Here is a 21,907-nt window from a genome sequence, read left to right as displayed (position 1 = left end):
CCCTTCCTGTTCCTGCCAAGAGAAGGAGCCATTTTTCCACTGACAGATGGAGGATTGGTACCTTCAGAGAGAGGTTGGCCTGGAAATGAATCCTGTTGGTGACAGGATAACAATGATGCATTGTTATTACACCCGTATTATTTATGTAGTAACATAAGTATTACACAAATGTCTCACTTGTGGTGACACATTATGTTTGTGATGATACTTTAACTAAATAACCACTACACTATCAAAGGGATTCACACAACTGCAGTATTTCATGTCCAAACTATGAAGCACTTCCAGTTTTTTAATAAGGATCTCCATAATTGGCTTGATGACAGATATCGTGAACATACTCAAATTAAAATCAGTTTTAGTTGTTTCTTGTCTAGTCTCCAGTTGGTATGGAGCTTAATGGCTTACAGTGCCTTCAAAAAGTATTGTCTGTGTTAGTCTGAATTAAAAATGGATGAAAGAGAAAACATTTCTCAACCATCCACAATATGCCATAATGATAAAGTGAAAACATGTTTTTAGAAATGTTTGCAATTGTATTGAAAATGAAAAACTGAAATATATAATTTACACCCCTGAGTCAATACTGTGTAGAAGCACCTTTGGTGGCAATTACAGCTTTCAGTTGTCTTAGGTATGTCTGTATCACACATACCTAATACATCTGGATTTAGGGATATTCTTCCTTGCAGATTTTCTCAAGCTCTCTTAAATTAGATGGGGTGCGGTGGTGAAACAGCAATCTTCAAGTCTTTCCACAGATTTTCAATGGGATTCAAGTCTGGACATTGGCTGGGCCACTCAAGGACTTTAACATTCTTGTTTTGAAGCCATTTCAGCATTGCTTTGGCTGTATGCTTGGGGTCACTGTCCCGTTAGGAACGTAAATCTTTACCCCTCAGTCTAAGGTTGTTTGCACTCAGAAGCAGGTTCTCATCAAGGATTTTCCTGTATTTGGCTCCATTCATTGTTTTTGTCTCATCAGACCACATACTCTTTTGCCTTATGCTCTGGGTCTTTCAAGTGCCTTTTTGCAAACTCCAGGTATGATGTCATGTGCATTTTTCTCAGGAGTGGCTTCCGTCTAATAAAGCGACCAGACCCCTCCTCTACTCTGTCCATCCCCTGTCTAAACTATGTAGCAGAAAAAATAACTATTGCTAGCTTAACAACCGGTATCATTAACAGGTTCAAAAGAAATCCTGATTTTTAGTTTTTGGCATGGCGCTGGATGCTTTATGTATAATGCATCATAATTCCATGTCCATCCCCTCAGCTGGGAGAGTGCAGAGCAGCCATGGCAGGCCCATTGAGCAGCCTGGTTGATAATGAGAAGGAGCTGGAGTAGACGAGCCTCTCAGGTGGTCTGCTAACAGGATCACTTCTCGTCATCTGTAGGAAACAGAGGTTGCATCTACAGGCCATCTCTGTCTCGGACATCACATCAGCAATAAGCACCAGTAAACAGCCAAAGCCACTGGACAGGCAGCCTCACAAAGCTACATTCCTTTTCCTTGGGGCTGGGTCAATTGTGCTACTGCAAATGAACAAGCTTACAAACACATGCACATAGTTCCATACTAGAGCAGACCATTCTAAATCCAATGTAAGTGGCCTGCAGGTTTGTTGACCCACAGGCCTAACTCCTCTTCCTGTCCTTCCCTGACCTCACTTTATTGGAGTGCTCATATGATATAAATAGATAGTGTACCAAATTAAATGAAAGCTAGACCATTTTATTTTGATTAAATCTCTTCTTGTGTCTCGAGAACAGTCTAGTGTAAGTAGCTGTTACTGAACAAAGGAATGCTGTTGACAAGAGATGCTGGAACAGTGTGTTGTGAGCGAACAAGAGAGACTGCACTTCGAACCAGGAAGAGGACACGTCCTCCTACAGCACCGTCCTCCTCACCAAGTTGAGAGACAGAGATAAAAACTATCAACAGAAAATCTGACCCGCATTCATCCTTTTAAAAACGCTGATTTTAAGTAAATTATTCAGCAATGTCCACCATAACGTATCCTGCTCCTTTTCAGTAGCTAGGACTTTATTAGGATCCCCATTAGCTGTTACAAAAGCGGCATTTACTCTTCATGGGGTCCCCATGAAACAGGACATAATACAGAACAATAATGGACAAAACAGCTCAAGGACAGAGGTACAGTTGAAGTCGGAAGTTTACATACACCTTTGCCAAATACATTTAAACTCAGTTTTTCACAATTCCTGACATTTAATCCTTGTAACAATTCCCTGTCTTAGGTCAGTTAGGATCACCACTTTATTTAAAAAATGTCAGAATGTCAGTAGAGAGAATTATTTATTTCAGCTTTTACTTCTTTCATCACATTTCCAGTGGGTCAGAAGTTTACATACACTCAATTAGTATTTGGTAGCATTGCCTTTAAATTGTTTAACTTGGGTCAAATGTTTTGGGTAGCCTTCCACAAGCTTCCCACAACAAGTTGGGTGAATTTTGGCCCATTCCTCCTGAGAGAGCTGGTGTAATCGAGTCAGGTTTGTAGACCTCCTTGCTCGCACACGCTTTTTCAGTTCTGCCCACAAATGTTCTATAAGATTGAGGTCAGGGCTTTGTGATGGCCACTCCAATACCTTGACTTTGTTGTCCTTAAGCCATTTTGCCACAACTTTGGAAGTATGCTTGGGGTCATTGTCCTTTGGAAGACCCATTTGCGACCAAGCTTTAACTTCCTGACTAATGTCTTGAGATGTTGCTTCAATATATCCACATAATTTTCCAACCTCATGATGCCATCTATTTTGTGAAGTGCACCAGTCCCTCCTGCAGCAAAGCACCCCCACAACATGATGCTGCCACCCCCGTGCTTCACGGTTGGGATGGTGTTCTTCGGCTTGCAAGCCTCCCCCTTTTTCCTCCAAACATAATGATGGTCATTATGGCCAAACAGTTCTATTTTTCTTTCATCAGACCAAAAGACATTTCTCCAAAAAGTACAATCTTTGTCCCCATGTGCAGCTGCAAACCGTAGTCTGGCTTTTTTATGGCGGTTTTGGAGCAATGGCTTCTTCCTTGCTGAGCGGCCTTTCAGGTTATGTCGACATAGGACTCGTTTTACTGTGGATATAGATACTTTTGTACCTGTTTCCTCCAGTATCTTCACAAGGTCCTTTGCTGTTGTTCTGGGATTGATTTGCACTTATCACACCAAAGTACGTTCATCTCAAGGAGACAGAACACGTCTCCTTCCTGAGCGGTATGGCGGCTGCATGGCCCCATGGTGTTATACTTGCATACTATTGTTTGTACAGATGAACGTGGTACCTTCAGGCATTTGGAAATTGCTCCCAAGGATGAACCAGACTTGTGGAGGTCTACAATTTTCTTTCTGAGGTCTTGGCTGGTTTCTTTTGATTTTCCCACGATGTCAAGCAAAGAGGCACTGAGTTTGAAGTTAGGCCTTTAAATACATCCACAGGTACATCTCCAATTGACTCAAATGATGTCAATTAGCCTATCAGATGCTGGTTGAAAAACGAGTTTTAATGACTCCAACCTTGTAACGGCAGTCTAGCTCTTCCTCCTCCTCGGACGAGGAGAGGCGAGAAGGATCGGAGGACCAATGTGCAGCGTGGTAAGTTTCCGTGATTTAATATACACGAAGACAAGACACTATACAAAATAACAAACAAACTAACCGTCACAGTCCCGTGTGGCACAAACACTGACAGAGGAAACAACCACCCACAAAATCCCAACACAAAACAAGCCACCTATATATGATTCTCAATCAGGGACAACGATTGACAGCTGCCTCTGATTGAGAACCATATTAGGCTGAACACAGAAACAGACAAACTAGACACACAACATAGAATGCCCACCCAGCTCACGTCCTGACCAACACTAAAACAAGCAAAACACATAAGAACTATGGTCAGGACGTGACAAACCTAAGTGTATGTAAACTTCCGACTTCAACTGTACATACATTTAATTTAGCAGGCTATATGCCTGGAGAGGGATAGGGTGTAAGGGGTGCGTATCTGGTGGCAGGGAAGTCAGATGCAGGAGAGCAGAACTTGATAATAGCCGGAGCAGTTTAAAAGTAAAACCAATGGCATAAAAAATACTAAGTATGGGCACAATATCCCGACGCACAACCGGTCAAACAAAATGTGCACAAGCACTTACAATAAACAATACCACATAATGAGGGAAATGAGAACCAGGTGTGTGGGAAAACGAGACAAAACAAATGGAAAATGAAAAATGGATCGGCGATGGCGATGGCTAGAAGACCGGCGACGTCGACCGCCGAACACTGCCCGAACAAGGAGAGGCATCGACTTCGGCAGAAGTCGTGACATAGGGGCTGGTACTGAATGTGTGGCTGCAGACAGATGCTGACAGACAGGTCCTCTGTTTGCAGTGAATGGCCTCTTGGGCAGGTCTGATGGTTTTGGAAGCTTATCAGACAGGGCCTGCTCCTGGGCAGAGGCTGGGTGGGGAAAGGACCAGAGGCAGGTCAATGTAAAATGCACCAAATCCAGTTAGAATTCCCCATCAAAACAATTGTGGTAATAATTTTGATGTTAGAATTAAATATTGAATGATAGCCTATTTCAACAAAATGCCAAAATGTAATGCCAACCCAAAATAGAGTAAAGAAATTAAGAAAAAATGACTTTTTCCATTTGTTTCACAAAGATATCATGACATATTTTACATGCATTTTACCAACCTAATGCTAGATGTGTGTATGATTATTTTCAACTCCATTTAAAAATAATGTTTTTTATAAAATTATTTCCCACAAACATATAATTTAAAAACCTCAAGAACCTTGAGTCAAGAACATTTTGAAGGCGAAATCCTGTGTACCTCTCCTGTATAGAAAATACGTTTTTAGTCATGTTCCTAGTTTACCTTAATAAAAGTAAAACATTTTTACGCACGCACTTTGTGCCTGTATAACACTGTGCGTAAAATGTTCTCCTTGTTAACCGGCTCTTCAGGTGCGCCTTCTTTAACTGCAAAATCCCCCTCCTTACTGTAAATGCTCTCACCTAGCGCCTAGGAGGACTGGCTATCTATCGCCTCTGCTCCTTTAAGGCAATGAGGAATTAAAGCGGCTGCAAAGGCAGGGGAGAGGGTTATTCTGTAATGCTCTGAGGCAGCGAGGGTTAGCGCATGGACCAATGCGATTAAAAGGGCAGTGGGAAGATGCGCGTGCTTGCCTCTTGCTGGACGGAGAGAGGTGGTGAAGATGGTCTGACTTCAGCTCATCCGGATTGGGTTTTCATTCTTATTGAACTGAACATTGACTCTTTATTTTAAGTTATTTTATTTGTCACATTTTGATTCCAAACCTGATTTTATTTTTCAGTTTTCGTTTTAAGATGCGTTTTTGTGGATTCCACATCGTTATTGTTTAGGTGTCCCCGTTTCACACCCGGAGATTTATTTTAGTACCTACGGTTGCCCGCGTGCCACTACCCAGACTCAGCATCACACCTGGGCTGCAGGCGAGCACTGTAGCCCCCTCGAGCATCCCTTTGAAGAGCAGGGAAAGTAGCAATGCACGGAGGACCAGCGTAGAGCTGCGTAGAGTCGGATATCACAGCTTTAACCAAGACAATCAGAGAGGCACATATCCTCCAAGCTCAAAGAGGGGTCTGAAAAGGGGAGAGGAAGAGTAGGCTTCGAGAGCACCAGGGAGGGCGTTATAGAGAAAAAAGGAGGAGACGGTAAAGACATTATTATCAGCAGCGAGTTGGACTGGTTACTACAAGCTAGTAGCAAATGTTTAACATTACACCTGCCACACAAAACATAATTATAGGAAAGCAGCTGTCAAAGTGTGCGGAGGAAGACGAGAAAGCATAGCTTGGGGTGATTGAACGGAGCAGGGGATGTGGATATTGGCTGTTATCTTTTTCCAGAGCATCTTAAATGGTAAGTTTAATTTTCTAATTTGAATGTTCATTAGTTATGTCAGTAATTCAGTGAAGAATGTAAAGTAGATGAGGGGGGTGGAGGTCACCTGTGTTACACATTTTATGGTTGCCAACAGTGCTAGGGAGAGAGGAACGGGAGTGAAATGTGCTTTAATCTATTTTAACTATACGCCACATCATTGGTCAATATTTGATAGATTCACATAAATTGTGTTAAGGCAATGAAAATATTTTTTATGATGCCTTCATTCTTCAATTGCATATTTCATTGATTGCTGAGGAAATAAATTGATGTTCGTAAGAGGCTTGATAAAGTGACGTGACCTTAAGGTTAAAACCTTAATTGTTGTCAGTTGCAATTACTACATCGAATTTAATCATTCTTTACATGCCTGGATGTTTATGCCGGTAGACTATGTCAGTCAGTAGTAGCATGGGCCTCAATAATGACTGACGTATTTTATATACTGGACATTTGGTTTAACCCCCTTCCCCTCCCCCATCCAAGCTATTTATTTAGAGTTGTATATTTTCAAGTTCAATGTAGGGTATTAAAATTCGAAAGGATATTAGACACATGTAAAAGCTTGATCATGTAGCTTATCATTTTACTCTATCCTTAGAGATGTATGATATTAGATTAAAATAGTACATTGATTTTGAATAAATGCATTAGTTTTCATTAAAGTTTTCATTAAACAATGCGATACATTTCTAGCCCGTTTCACAGGGGTGTAGACAAATGAAGACTTGTAAAGAAACAATAATTGTGTACAAAGGAGATAAGAAAATGTAAGCCACCAGAACCTGATAATGATGCAAAAGGGAAAGGCACCCCTGTAGACACTGCAGACAAATATAATTTTTAGTTGTAATTTCTTATTGAGATTAATGCTGGTAAATAGATTTGAAAGAGCTTGCAGTCCATATATCATGTAACAGAAATAAAAAACAATGATATTATAGAATATTACACACAGAATTATACTGTCTCCTTTCATGTGATCAATTCACATTGATTTGCAACCTCAAAGATTAAAAGGACCAATAAATGATAGAAAGACTTTCTCTATGCATTCACTTAAAAGGTGTGTGTGTGTGTGTGTGTGTGTGTGTGTGTGTGTGTGTGTGTGTGTGTGTGTGTGTGTGTGTGTGTGTGTGTGTGTGTGTGTGTGTGTGTGTATTTGTGTACTGTGTGTGCTTTCATAAATCTATGAATCTGCAATGTGAAGCTGATCGGTGAAAGCAGTAAATGTATACAATTTATTACTTATACAGGATCAAATAAACCATTATAATCCCTTCCCCAGGAAGGGGGTTATGACAAGGCTGGGTGTGTATGGAAAGGGGGAGATGGAGACTGAGAAAACACAGAGGTTGAAGAAGGGGGGGAAACGGAAAGAAAATATATCTTCTTACAAACTGTACAAGCTGACAAGATGGGGGCGTTGCAGATATTTTAAGTAAACAGGGTAGAACCTCTGGTTGTGGTTATGTCGTAGAGGGTCGCTGAATTTACCGCATCAGGCAAAAAGGGGGCATTGGAGGTTTGGGATTAACCCATTGTAGCACATTGAGGGACATTAATTTTATACCAACGCAGATGTGACTAGGTGAACCCAAACCACTTAGCAAGAAAATCAGTGGTTCCTTTCTAGTTCCTTGTTTCACTCCACTCCCCTCCCCCCAAAATAATCTTAAATGATACATATTGGACTATCTTCCCTTTTTCCTTGTAAGGCTATTCTCAGTCAGCTGCTTATTGACATCCAGGTTAGCCTATTCCATCTCTACTCCACATAAAATGGTATCTCCCTCACTCACACTGTCTTCTGTGGAAACTCATAAAATAACAATAAGGATTCGTGATTAATCATTATAATTGTGCCGTGACATTAGATCAACTGTCAGGCCAGGCCGGATCCATATATAGTCTCAGAAGCCTTATATTGGCAACCTAATATAAGAATAGAATAGAGGGTACATGCAAAATGTATTTTATTATTTAGAAATGGCTTCACCCTTCTGTGTTGTTCTGTTGTTATCTATGTTATGCCTTTTTGGACGATGGGTATAGAATGCAATTGGAGCTGGAATCTTGTTTTATTTCGCTGCACTGTATTTCATTGTATTTTGTGGTTGGTTTCTGAAGATGGTGATTATCATGATAATGATGAGGTCTGTATTGACTGAGCTGAGCTGACAATGGCAGAATGAACGACCTTGTAGTTAATTGTTGCTTTTTAGAGTTAGGTTTGTCTATGGAGATCCTATTAAATTACTATTCTAAATACCAAATTCGTATTCTAATTCCTAAATCTACAGGTCTATCACATGTTCACTGGCCTGTCTCTATGGAAACCTCCATTATGGGTGTCAGGAAAGTGTGAGTTTGACTAAATAAGGCAATACACTGGGTGGGTGGCCGGGAATTGCTTGATAAGGGCAAAGCCACTTCCTGTGCCCTTATTTAGCATATTCTGGCAGAATGATAATTGAGGGAATTATACCTGAATTGCACAATAAAAGATGCAGCTAAAATATATAATTTCTGAGGGAACTGGGTCAGTAGATTAGTTTTCTCTGTTGTAATTAGCCTCCAAATACAAAATTCTACAGGTATGATCTTTTTAAGCCTTCTTTTAATTTGTATTCTGGCCTATTTAGACATTGTGCTCTCATATTAACTCCATTTATCCATATTATCCAAAGATATTGGGATTTTATTTTGAACCATTAAAGCATTTATAAAACATGAATTAATAATGCAATATGGAAATTAAAATATGTATTTATTTTGTGTACTGTGGGTTACCTTTTATAATTTTTATTCAAATTGAAATGTAATTAAGAGATAAAGTAGGCTATAATAGTTATATTTAGATGGCTGAGGATTTTGCTCTCTAAAAGATGCCTTAAGGCAAAACCAATCCAAGCTCCAATTCTGTTTTTAAATACATTATGCGGCGAGGCAGCTCACATAGGGCCATTATTCATGTGTTGCACGTTTCCTCACAATTGTTTTGAACATTAATTTCAGGACTGATGCCCGACTGAGCATTCTGCTCAATGCATTGTCAATGAGCGCTGATGAAGATTTCATCAAAAGTGCATTACAGTGGCTTGGAAATGCAATGACATTTCAAAAGGAGCCAAATAATTATTAGGAAAACCCTTTGTTAGATTGACTTTAGATGTAGTATAATGTTAGCTAGCTAACTAAGATTGAGGGGAGAGCACCGGATTTTAGCTAGCTAACGTTAGCATTACTAGCTATTTTTTACCAACTTTGCTAGCTAATGATGACATTGCCATCTGTCTAAAGTAAAATTGACAACATGATAATCATGGCGAAGTTGTTTCCTACTAAATATTTGCAATGTCAATGTATTTCCAGGCCACTATAGTGTAATTTAGACAAAACAGTCATTCGCCTCCGTTCAGAATGACTGGGCAGCTTTTTGGGCACTATGACGGAGGGCTGCTTGAGAATGTTCATAACAATGGCATGACACAACGGAGTGACTGAGGTGCAAACCATAGATTTCAGCACAATGATTGAGAGACAGACCTGAGCAAGGCCGTTTGAGATGGCCTACACCTTCGTTTGTCTTCAATAAATTAACATTTACACTAAGGTCAATAGGTTATGTACACTTCTCATGTACACATTTCTATCTCAATCAAAATGCCTTTCTTTCTCATTGTCGAGGGATGACTCTATGTACAAAATCCTTTTCAGAAAAGATAGTCCTCGTAGGGCATCTAAATAGCTGCCAACATCACTTAGCCTGCCAAGTTAGCATGACAACACATTAGAAACCTGAGAAGGAAAATGCATTGGAGACTGGGGGCAGATTGATTTGACAAAACTTGGCTGAGAGGAGGAACCTGTGTTTCAGGGGAGTTAATATGCTGGGGGCAATTAAGGCAGCGCACTGATTTAGAGATCCATCTGTTCCAGTATAGTGAGGTGCTCCTCTTGTAAGACTTATGCCCTTGAATCCTCCATATCTATTTAAAGATCTTTAAGACTTACCGTCTTTTGGTAGCAGTGGCCTCATGCTGGCAATTGAGGAGGACTTAGATCTAAATCTAAATCAGTATTATTTGTTTAAACCTATTTCCAGTTAGGGAACAGGGTCGTTCCATTTGATTTCAATCACTTTTTGACCGCACCGCTTTTCATTTGAACAAAACGTTCAATCCATATTTGCCCATGGTAGAAGTGGTAAGAAAGTGACTTTTCGAACTTGAATGACATAACATTTATGAGACAGATGTGCTCAAAGTTTTTCATACCCCTCCCTACCATGAGACATCCATGTCTTCATCACTGGAAAAGATAAACAGTTGAGTTTGATATAATTTAAAAGCTTACCAGCAGAGTTGTCAAACTATTTTATAATTTATTGAAAAAACAATTTTCAGCCAAAACATGCCACCCACACTCAAGAGTATGCTGTGTCTCAAACGATGGCGGACACAACACAAACACCTCAGAGGATGTAAAATAGGGTCTAAACTACATCATTGATGTTAAAGGTTAAAAGTTGAAAAAGAATGATGATAAAAAATAAATAAAAATGAAATGATATAACAGTTTGACAATCTTGTTTGTAATTGTATTTATTTAACCCTTATTTTACCAGGTAAGTTGACTGAGAACACATTTACAGCAACAACCTGGGGAATAGTTACAGGGAGAGGAGGGGAAATTATAGCAAACTCAACTGTTTATCTTTTCCAGTGATGAAGATATGAGGGTCTCGTGGTAGGGTGGGGTATGCTTTGAGCACACTTAAATGTTTGGTCAATCAGGTACAAAAAGTTACTTTCTGAACACTTCTACCATGGGCAAAAATGTATAAAAAGTATATTTCAAATCAAATGGGGTGCGTTCAAAAAGTGATTGAAATCAAATGGAATGACCCAACAGTCAACTAGGTATCCGAGCAGCACGGTTGACCTACCTATGAAAATGGGTCTAGTAAGGCAATAAAATATAGTCGCTCTGTATGCATTGATAGATACATATCTGAGAAGTAAATGTGAGTTCAGTTCAAACATGAATTCAGCACTTGTTTAAGGTCAATTGTTCTCTAGAGTAGTTCCCCTTTGAGAGAGTGTTTGCTGGTGAAAACTGTGAATGGTTGCGTTGTTGTTATTCCTGAGGAACTGTTACTAAAGGTAATGTCTGATAATGGAGACCCTGATGTGTAATAATGGATCTCCCAGTTCACACATACTGACTGCATAATGAAGATGCCTACTAAAGATGTTCAGCAACCGTCTTGCAGTCTAATTAGTAATGGGGCATGGGAGACTCACAGGGGTGGTGGTATGTTTCACTGAATGTAAAATCTAATTACAAATCAGACTGTGTATCCTTAAGGATTCTGCTGAATCAGAACAATATAATTGCATGAGCACCATGTAAATGTCTTTCACATTAAAATGTTAACTATACTGTTTAGCATCGGCTGGGGAAGAAAACCTCACACAGATTTACGTGTTTGATCAACCTGGCAAAGACATGACATGTTATTTTATGTAATGTTATTTTAAAAGGCTGAGCACTTAGAAAAGTGGCATGGTGAAGGAACAATGAGACTAAAGCAGTTTTTAGAGAACACTGACAAAAGAAATACATGCACTAACATTCTACCTATGTCTAATGCACATACTGTATGTTGGATTAGGACTACTGTATATGAGTGGTGTGTATATAGAGCTCAAGTATGATGTAGAGCAACTCATAAGAGTGCAGTGAACAGGACAGATGTTGGAAGTGTGGTTGATGTGGCTAATCAAATCAAATTGTGTTTGTCACATGCTTTGTAAACAACAGATGTAGACTAACAGTGAAATGTTTACTTACAGGCCCTTTCCAACAATGCAGAGAGAAAAGATAAATAATAGAAAAGTAACAGCATGAGAAATAAATATACAAAGAGTAACGATAACTATTCACAAAGTCACAAAGATCACATATCATTTTTGAGGGACAGAATTAATCGGTCACTTAATCTAGTACCCAAATGCTCATGCTTTGAACTCCACAGCCATGTGAATGAACTGGATGGATCCCTGTATGCCCAATGCACATGTTTGCTCTGGTACTGTATGGCTGGATCACCTTGGTGACTCTCACAGTGTGTCCCTGGATCACCTTGGTGACTCTCACTGTGTGTCCCTGGATCACCTTGGTGACTCTCACTGTGTGTCCCTGGATCACCTTGGGGACTCTCACTGTGTGTCCCTGGATCACCTTGGGGACTTTCACAGTGTGTCCCTGGATCACCTTGGGGACTCTCACAGTGTGTCCCTGGATCACCTTGGTGACTCTCACAGTGTGTCCCTGGATCACCTTGGTGACTCTCACAGTGTGTCCCTGGATCACCTTGGGGACTCTCACAGTGTGTCCCTGGATCACCTTGGTGACTCTCACTGTGTGTCCCTGGATCACCTTGGTGACTCTCACAGTGTGTCCCTGGATCACCTTGGTGACTCTCACAGTGTGTCCCTGGATCACCTTGGTGACTCTCACAGTGTGTCCCTGGATCACCTTGGGGACTCTCACAGTGTGTCCCTGGATCACCTTGGTGACTCTCACTGTGTGTCCCTGGATCACCTTGGTGACTCTCACAGTGTGTCCCTGGATCACCTTGGTGACTCTCACAGTGTGTCCCTGGATCACCTTGGTGACTCTCACAGTGTGTCCCTGGATCACCTTGGGGACTCTCACAGTGTGTCCCTGGATCACCTTGGTGACTCTCACAGTGTGTCCCTGGATCGCTTTGAGCTTGGCAGGTTGCTCACATTTCATCTGCTTCCGTTTGTCTTATTGATCTACACTCTTTTACCTTTCTTAGTGTTTAATCTATGTCCTTATCACAGCTAAACTTCTCAATCAGTCATTCTGTAAGATGCAAATACTGTTTGGGTTCACAATATTCAAACTTCATATCTGATTTCAGAATACAGAGAAAGAGACACAAACCACAGTGTATGAATGAGCATGCATTCAAATGAATTTGGATCCGTCACCAATTTGATGTTTTAATATGCAGAGTTGCACCTTTAAAAAGAGGTGGATCATATTTAAAGAGTCCCCAGGAATCAGTAACTTTGTGAATGTTGGCAAATGTCTCATTAGAGTGTTGCTAGCCTGAGCTTTATTATGTGTTGCTTTCCCTCTCTCTCTATCAGCCTTTCCCCAGAAGTGATTATGCTAATTGCTGTTTGATCAGATGATTAAATTATAATTCGATTAATCCGGAGTACTAAATGCTCTGAATACATTTGCTTCCGCTTGGCTGGCTGGCTGGCTTTACAGAGCTAACGTTCCCTGTCACACAGCGAACACACAGGAGAAAGGGACAACCCTAGAGGAGAGGAGGAACATTACCTTTTTTGGAGAGATGGTGTGTAGTGAGGAAGTGGGATAACAAAGAAAGCAAGGGTAGTGACTGAGAAGAGAGAGGAGGGGGCAGGTTGGCTAGGGGGTTCTTTAGGGAATACATGTTGTGCTCCTTAGTGTTAAATAAATATGTTTGCTTTACGGATTGGATGTGATAAATGTTTAATATAATATGTCTATAAAGATTGTCAAATAGTTCTGGAGTATTTAAGTGAGTGTGGCACATAGCATATTTAAAGGGCCCTGGTTATGGGGCAGCTAATAAGATGACAGGAGCCAGCTGTTGTGACATTAGCACTGACACACATCACAACGCCAGCTGTTCATGACTGAATTCTCTTTGACAACAGTGGAATGTGGATCAATGGAAATAACAACAATATGTGATGACATCACTTCTGTTGGTTTCTCAATTAGTGTTACATCACTGTCTAACAATACATGGGGCGTTTGCAACATATTTTACATTTGCTACATGATTTATGATCACCTGTTCACCTATTTTAATTTTCTCTAGAATTTCTCCTCTACACTGTAGTATGTCTACATTTGCCACCATTCTGGAAGATCCTGTTCCCATAGCGAGCATGCAGGTTGGCAAGGATGTATATATGCATGACAACATCATTGATGTCCCTGCACCTTACTGTTTGGTGACATAATAAGGAGTGTTGACCAGTACATGCTATCCCCAGTATGTGAGGCTGATGTAAAAAGAATATCTGACCAACAAGAAACACCTCACGGCCAGACCTGTCGTGTTGTAAGATGGGAACCAATTACAAAATACTATTTGAGTAACTGCTAATACTATCAATAGTGCATCATTTATTTTCTGAGAGATATTATTATTTTCAAAGTCACCGTTGTGTAGTTCTAAAAAGTGGAAAATCAATTGTTTGGAATTGTAACAGTAATTGCTTATCTACCTAGCAACTACTTTGTTCTATTCTGTTGGAGGAGAACAGGAAGTAGTTGAGTTCATGGATGGCAGTAACTGTGGTCAGTCCATCATTAATTCTGCAGATGTGTAATCTGTCTCCTTCCAGTGTTTGTCTACATAGACAGTCATCCATCCATCCACCATCTAAATAACCCTCAAACTGCACTATCAACAGTATGTAATAAACTTAATTACTCTAACTCTGTGTGAGGAAGCTAAGCAGGGTTGTCTGTCAAAATACTGTTGAGCCCATGTGCTCTTCTTGACCTGGGGTGTGTTCAGTTCAGTTTAACGCTTGCTACGTTACGGTTTGTACTGAACGACACATTTCCCCAAAATGCTGCATTCTTTAACAGCCTTTGAGGTACACTATATGTACAAATGTATGTTGACACCCCTTTAAATTTGTGGATTTGGCTATTTCAGCCATGCAGCCATGCAATCTCCATAGACAAACATTGGTATTAGAATGGCCTTACTGAAGTGCTCAGTGACTTTCAATGTGGCACCGTCATAGTGTGCCACCTTTCCAACAAGTCAGTTCGTCAAATTTCTGCCCTGCTAGAGCTGCCCCGGTCAACTGTAAGTGCTGTTAGTGGAAACTTCTAGGAGTAACAACAGCTCAGCCACACAAGCTCAAAGGCCAAACAAGCTCAAAGAACGGGACCGCCAAGTACTGAACTACGTAGAGCGGTAAAATAGTCTGTCCTCGGTTGCAGCACTCACTGCCAAGTTTCAATCTGCCTCTGGAAGCCACGTCAGGACAATGACTGTTCGACAGGAGCTTCATGAAATGGGTTTCCATGGCTGAGCAAGCGCACAAGTCTTTTATTTATTTATTTAATTAACCTTTATTTAACTAGGCAAGTCAGGTAAGAACAAATTCTTATTTACAATGACGGCCTACCTCGGCCAAACCCTAACCCAGACGATGCTGGGCCAATTGTGCGCCACCCTAATGAGACTCCCAATCACAGCTGGTTGTGATACAGCCTGGAATCAAACCAGGGTCTGTAATGATGCCTCTTGCACTGAGATGCAGTGCCTTTGACCACTGCGCCACTTGGGAGACCGAGTGTCTAAGATCATCATGCGCAATGCCAAACGTTGGCTGGTGTGGTGTAAAGTTTGCCACCATTAGACTTTGGAGCAGTGGAAACGCATTCTCTGGAGTGATGAATCACGCTTCACCTGGCAGTCCAATGAACAAATCTGGGTTTGGCGGATGACAGGGGAACACTACCTGCACCAATGCATCGTGCCACCTCTTTGGTGGAGGAGAAATAATGGTCTGGGGCTGTTTTTCCTGGTTCGGCTAGGCCCCTTAGTCCCAGTGAAGGGAAATCTTAACTATACAGCATACAATGACATTCTAGATGATTCTGTGCTTCCAACTTTGTGGCAACAGTTTGGGGAAGGCCCTTTCCTGTTTTAGCATGACAATACCCCAGTGCACAAAGCGAGGTCCATACAGAAATGGTTTGTCGCGATCGGTGTGGAAGGACTTGACTGGCCTCAACCCCATCAGTCCTGACCTCAACCCCATCGAACACCTTTGGGATGAATTGGTAAGACAACTGCGAGCCAGGCCTAATCGCCCAACATCAGTGGGCAATTAGGCTGAATCAAGTCCCCGCAGCAATGTTCCAAGAGTGAAACAAGTGGAAAGCCTTCCCAGAAGAGTGGAGGCTATTATAGCAGCAAAGGGGGGACCAACTCCATATTAATGCCCATGTATTTGGAATGAGCTGTTTGACAAGCAGGTGTCCACATACTTTTGGCCATGTAGTGTATGTTTGATCCCGTTTGGTGGGTGTGGCGAGGTGTGGCCTGATCAATATGGATGTGACCATTAGAAATCACAAAAACCTGTGCAGCACACCATACACAATCACCCTCTGTGCCACCATAGTCACGCTGTCTTCAACTGGTTGTACAGTACCATTTCTGGTACAAAGGAATCTGACAAAGGATATAAGAGAGATTCAGCATACTATACTCAAAAGGTTCACAGCTCATTCTTTATTCAAACAGTCCAGTGTGACCATGTCCTCCTCATCTAAAATGTTGCCACCCAGCATTGGTCTACTTGGATGTCATTAAATCAAGATGGTCTAGCATCTTGGCATTATCCCTGTAGGTTTAAGCAGTGGTTTAGTTTAGTCTACACGCATTGACTGCCCCTTGCTCTTCCCTCTGCCGCTCACAGGCTTTGACAAGGTGATTAGCTCCAGCTTGCCATAAATACATCATGTTGTTTTAATTTCTGTTAATTTGTTTGTGGAAAGTCTACCCAATATGAAGAAAATGCTGCACTCGAAATTTCTTGAGAAATTTGCAAAAAAACCTTAGTATTCCCTCATTGGCACAGATAGATTGAATCAACCTAGAAAAGTCTGGGCACTGAGGAGGACAATCATTGAGCAATTTTAAGAACTTGGTATTCTCATATGAGTAGTTGTAACAACAATTGTTTTCTCCCATCCATTTGATTGAATATTCACATTGTTTGCTCGGTTAATGCCTGTATACTACAGCAAAAGAGGACCGAGCACGCCTTCATTCTCATCGACGGGGCTGTAGTGGAACAGGTTGAGAGCTTCAAGTTCCTTGGTGTCCACATCACCAACAAACTAACATGGTCCAAGCACACCAAGACAGTCGTGAAGAGGGCACGACAAAACCTATTCCCCCTCAGGAGACTGAAAAGATTTGGCATGGGTTCTCAGATCCTCAAAAGGTTCTACAGCTGCACCATCGAGAGCATCCTGACTGGTTGCATCACTGCCTGGTATGGCAACTGCTCGGCCTCCGACCGCAAGGCACTACAGAGGGTAGTGCGTACGGCCCAGTACATCACTGGGGCAAAGCTTCCTGCCATCCAGGACCTCTATACCAGGTGGTGTTAGAGGAAGGCCCTAAAAATTGTCAAAGACTCCAGCCACCCTAGTCATAGACTGTTCTCTCTGCTACCGCACGGCAAGCGGTACCGGAGCGCCAAGTCTAGGTTCAAGAGGCTTCTAAACAGCTTCTACCCCCAAGCCATAAGACTCCTGAACATCTAATCAAATGGCTACCCAGACTATTTGCAATGCCCCCCCCCCCCCCTCTTTTACACCGCTGCTACTCTCTGTTATTATCTATTTCATAGTCACTTTAATAACTCTACCTACATGTACTGTACATATTACCTCAATTACCTCGACTAACCGGTGACTCTGTACCGGTACCCCCCTGTATATAGTCTCGCTATTGTTATTTTACTGCTGCTCTTTAATTACTTGTTACTTTTATTTATTTTTCTTATTCGTATTATTATTATTTTTTAAACTGCATTGTTGTTTAGGGGCTTGTAAGTAAGCATTTCACTGTAAGGTCTACTACACATGTGACTAATGGAATGGATTAGATTTGAAATAAACTCTTTCTCCACCCTCCAGTGTTCATATTGCGCAACGAAACAGTTGTATTTTTACCCTGGTACTTTTTATTCAGCTGTAGTAGCAGCAGAGGGAGCTGCTATAGTTTGGTATATACTGTAATCCCCCATCAGATTCTCTCCCTCCTGTTGGTTCATCAGCAGCATAATTCAGACATCAACGTCTGGAGCGCTGACATTCTCCCTACTGAGATATGCTGCTGCTGCCTCCTCTATTAATGAGACATCCACTCTCACCCGTTTAACGCATGAAAATAAAACTAGATCTAGAGGTACACCATGGGGCTACGCTTTACCATATCCTACTCCTCTGACATCATACAATGGATCTGTCTTTGCATATCACCAGTGAGCAGAGCAGAGCAGACAACGGCCCCTTCTGTCATGTCCTGGTTAATATTCATGAAAGCAAATTGGGAGACTGTCATTTGGCAAGTTCCTGTACAAGCCCTGTGTATAGCCTCTGGGCAGAAAGAGGAGAATGCTTACTCACATTGGATAACCCCCCTCATTGCCCCCTACCCTGTTTCCTTTCCTCCCCTGTCTCCTGTCTCTGCTCCTGGTCCCAGGCCACCCCCCAGGCATAGCACAGAGGGCTGCTTTAATTACCAAGGGTTCCTGGCTGACAGAGCCTGTCACAGTGCAGCAGCTGCCCGCCCCGCCCCACTCTGCCCCGTGTGCCTATGCCCACTGGCAGCCCCGACGACAGGCCACTGGCTCACCAGACGTGACATGGGTGCCCTATAAAATACTTGGACCCAGTTGATCAATCCACCCTCCCAGTCTCTCTGGATTTCTCTTTTTCTGCTCTCGATGTCTGTCTGTCAGATGAGCTCATGATAAAACGATGGCAAAATATGGAATACCACCCATGGATGAATCACAATTTAAACAGTAAACTTCCAAGCAAATGCACTACATAAACTGTACATGTGGCTGTATTCATTAAAGAAAGAGGCAGTAAGGGGTTAAAGCATGCATACATGTTGGTGTTTGTCCCATCAGCATCGATTACACGTTGAATTAAATGAAGCGCCTCGGTAGTCCTGAAAGCACTCTGTGATGGCTGATTACACCTGCCTGTCAGCTGATGAATTATACTGCCTTTGATTGATCAGCTTCACTCAGAGTGTGAATTTTCATGGTAAATGTGTTATGTAAATATAGTTTTTTCACACTGTACCTCTATGTTAATACAAGGGGCTGTTTTGTGTGCAGATAATAATCATGCTCAGCATTCCATCCAAAAATATTCCATCTTGATGTTTGTCCAATCGCAACACAGCAGTTGCATAATGACAGCGTGATTGAGAGTTATTTTCATATTAAAATGAGAGAGGAGCCATTTGGTGCTATGGAATATTGATGCTAATTGGCATCATTTCAATACTGAAGTAAATGGATAATATAATAGATTACAAATGATTGTTGTTACTCTCAAGTGGTACACTTTCAGATTTACTGCTCAATTATGGTTTTCATTAGATGTTTTCATATTAGCAGTATTGTTTTATTTGACCAATCTAGTGCTATGATACCACGTATTTAATGGAATGATTAAGCTATCATTCTCTGTACATATACATTCATTATTTCATGCACCGCTCTGTTCAGTTGCTCAGGAATTAAACATGCATTCACAGAAATGGTATACTGAGGATATTCCCAGGTGCATGTAGCTACAGTACAGTAGTTGCTAGATATGTGGTCTTAACACCAGGCATCATTTGCCTCTGTCATAAACATTTTCCTTGTTTTTCATGGTTGGATGCCCATCTCTGGGCTATCTAACATCTACAACATTTACAAATCTATGAAATGTAAATCTGTTCGGGGATATGTTTGTGTGTATAAAATGTTCTGGATTTATATTCCCAACTAGAATCCTCCCCCCTTCTCACTGAAAAAGACAGTGGCAATGGAGTGGCCTTGTCTTTTTTCTTCTCCCTCCAGCTTTGCTGATAGCAAAAAAGTAAGCTTGGTTAATTATAGATGGATATAATACATTATTGAACAGTGTCACTTCTTTCGTCTTTACGGTTCAGCTCATGAAAAATTATGGCAATTACAAATGACCTCTGTGGTTATTTAGTAAGTGGTTAGGTTTGAGAGAAGTTGTTCGGGCATGAGAAGCATGACCCTTAGTGGGGCCTCTGAGGAGGTTGTACCTGGGTTGGATGAACCCTTTGTAGAGTAACTCATGTAGAGCTGCTCCGTTAGGAATGGGTGTAGTAGTGCAGTGACATGGTACTCAGTATGATTAGATCCACAAGGACCTTTGACTTCTCTGCAGTTGGTCTTATCAAAACAATCTTTGTTATGACTACACGGTGCTAAATTGAGTCGCTTTTATGAGTTTCAAGTTTAATTAGTCGTATGTTCAGGATACACATGGTATACACCGTCCAAAACAATGCTTACTTGCACGTTCCTTCTTGACAATGCAACAACAATAAGAAATAATAAAATATAAGAAAACTAACATAAAGTAAATAAGGCTCAGTAGAATGTGAAATATGAAGGATGTGAAATATGCCATACTGAGCCCACTGCCGCTATTCCCATTTATTTTCAGTACTCTCGCAGAATACAAGCTTTTCAAAATGTCAGACTCCTTTGATGTACTTCTCTCCAGGCATTTACTATTGTGGCATTTTCTGCTTTCAGAGTATAGACTGCGTGTGCAAAACATTATGCACACGTGCTCTTTCCATGACATAGAGTGACCAGGTGGAAGCTATGATCCCTTATTGATGTCACTTGTTAAATCCACTTCTATCAGTGTAGATGAAGGGGCCAGTATCCCTGAATGGGCCAGTATCCCTGTGGAACGCTTTTGAGTCAAATTTAATAGAACGTTTTGTTGTTTGGGAATTGTATTGGACAGTGTTTTTTCTGTATGAAATGACTAGAAAGAACTTCTTGTGTCGCTAGTGTTATAAATCTAATGTGTGCTGCATCTGTTTTCTTTCTCAGCCATTGGCTCAGATTGCTCTTGATAAACCGCCAAAGATCTGTAACACCGAAATGTTTGAGACAAGAGGATTTTAGAAAGCCGTCAAATATTATATTCAACATATCTTACGTTTTATCAATGCAATAGGGATTTTAATGTTTCTAAAATATGAACAACATCACCAATTATTGATTCATTATTTAAGACACCTACCTATACACATTGATGATTTCAGAGGATTTTTCATTCAAATTGCTTGGCACACCTACAGGTTGGTTTTGATCTCTCCCTCATGTCTGAGGCTGTATTATCAATATGCCACAAGGAAGGGTTCTACTTAAGCCCCAGCTGCAAAAGGGAATGAATTACAATTTGATATGACTTTGATGTATTCTTTTCAATTGAGTCTTTAAAGCAGCTACACACCCATACATAGCAATAAGACTTTCACTCCATTTTTAAAGATTTAAACAGGCACAACCTAGATAGAATTTGTATTTTTTTTCTCTCAATCAATGTTATTTATTTGTTATTGGGCAAATCATGATGGGCTTCAATGTGCAACAGATGTGTTCTTACCTCGTAACTCTCTTGCGTTATGTTTTTAAAGAAAGTCAAGCCAGCGGTCCTAGGTGATTGGTGTTTATTCTGACGATAGACACAAGGAAGCACATTAGATGTGCAGAACAACAATATGTTGATGGCTGTAGATTCATGATTCATCAGTTAGCATGGAAATAACTGTGAATTAGCAGAGAGCTAATGTGACCATTACAATAAGAGCATGCTAGCTAACTCACTCTTTCAACAATAACATAGAAAAGCACATCCCAGGATGCCCCCAATATCTAACAGGTACCGTACACATATGTATGTGCGTGGGTGTGTGTATGTATATATATTAGGAAATGTACACGTTGTAAATATGGAAATAGATTACAGTATTTCAGAACGTGACCTACCGCTTGCATGTCAATATCAGACTGGCAAGAATTTACGTTTCCAATCTCCCCCTCTTTCTGCAAGCGTAGCCAATGACATTACCACTTATTGACTTCTGACTTAAAAGAACCAATCAGAATACATAAACATTAAATACACATTTCTGCATTGGCAAGTGGAAACATAATTAACCGCGTTACAAATGGATAAGCCTAGGTCCATCATAGACAACATTCAAACCTTCCCGGAGCTATGTTGCAGAT

General features: G+C 41.0%; 1 protein-coding gene across 2 annotated transcripts in view; it reads left to right on the top strand.

Moving 5' to 3' along the window:
• Positions 1–5,116: 5,116 nt before the first annotated feature.
• LOC139548709 (cell adhesion molecule DSCAM-like) overlaps positions 5,117–21,907 on the top strand; it is a 146,933-nt gene continuing 130,142 nt past the window's right edge. For both annotated transcript variants that reach the window (XM_071358445.1, XM_071358444.1), the window contains exon 1: positions 5,117–5,939. In XM_071358445.1, the coding sequence (XP_071214546.1) occupies positions 5,897–5,939 (43 nt within the window). In that variant the 5' untranslated portion in view covers positions 5,117–5,896. The remainder of the gene's footprint in view (positions 5,940–21,907) is intronic.

The sequence above is a fragment of the Salvelinus alpinus genome, chromosome 22 (assembly GCF_045679555.1).
Source record: "Salvelinus alpinus chromosome 22, SLU_Salpinus.1, whole genome shotgun sequence".
Lineage (NCBI taxonomy): Eukaryota > Metazoa > Chordata > Actinopteri > Salmoniformes > Salmonidae > Salvelinus > Salvelinus alpinus.
The sequence above is the reverse complement of the archived record's forward strand: the minus strand, read 5'-3'. Positions and strand labels throughout refer to the sequence as shown.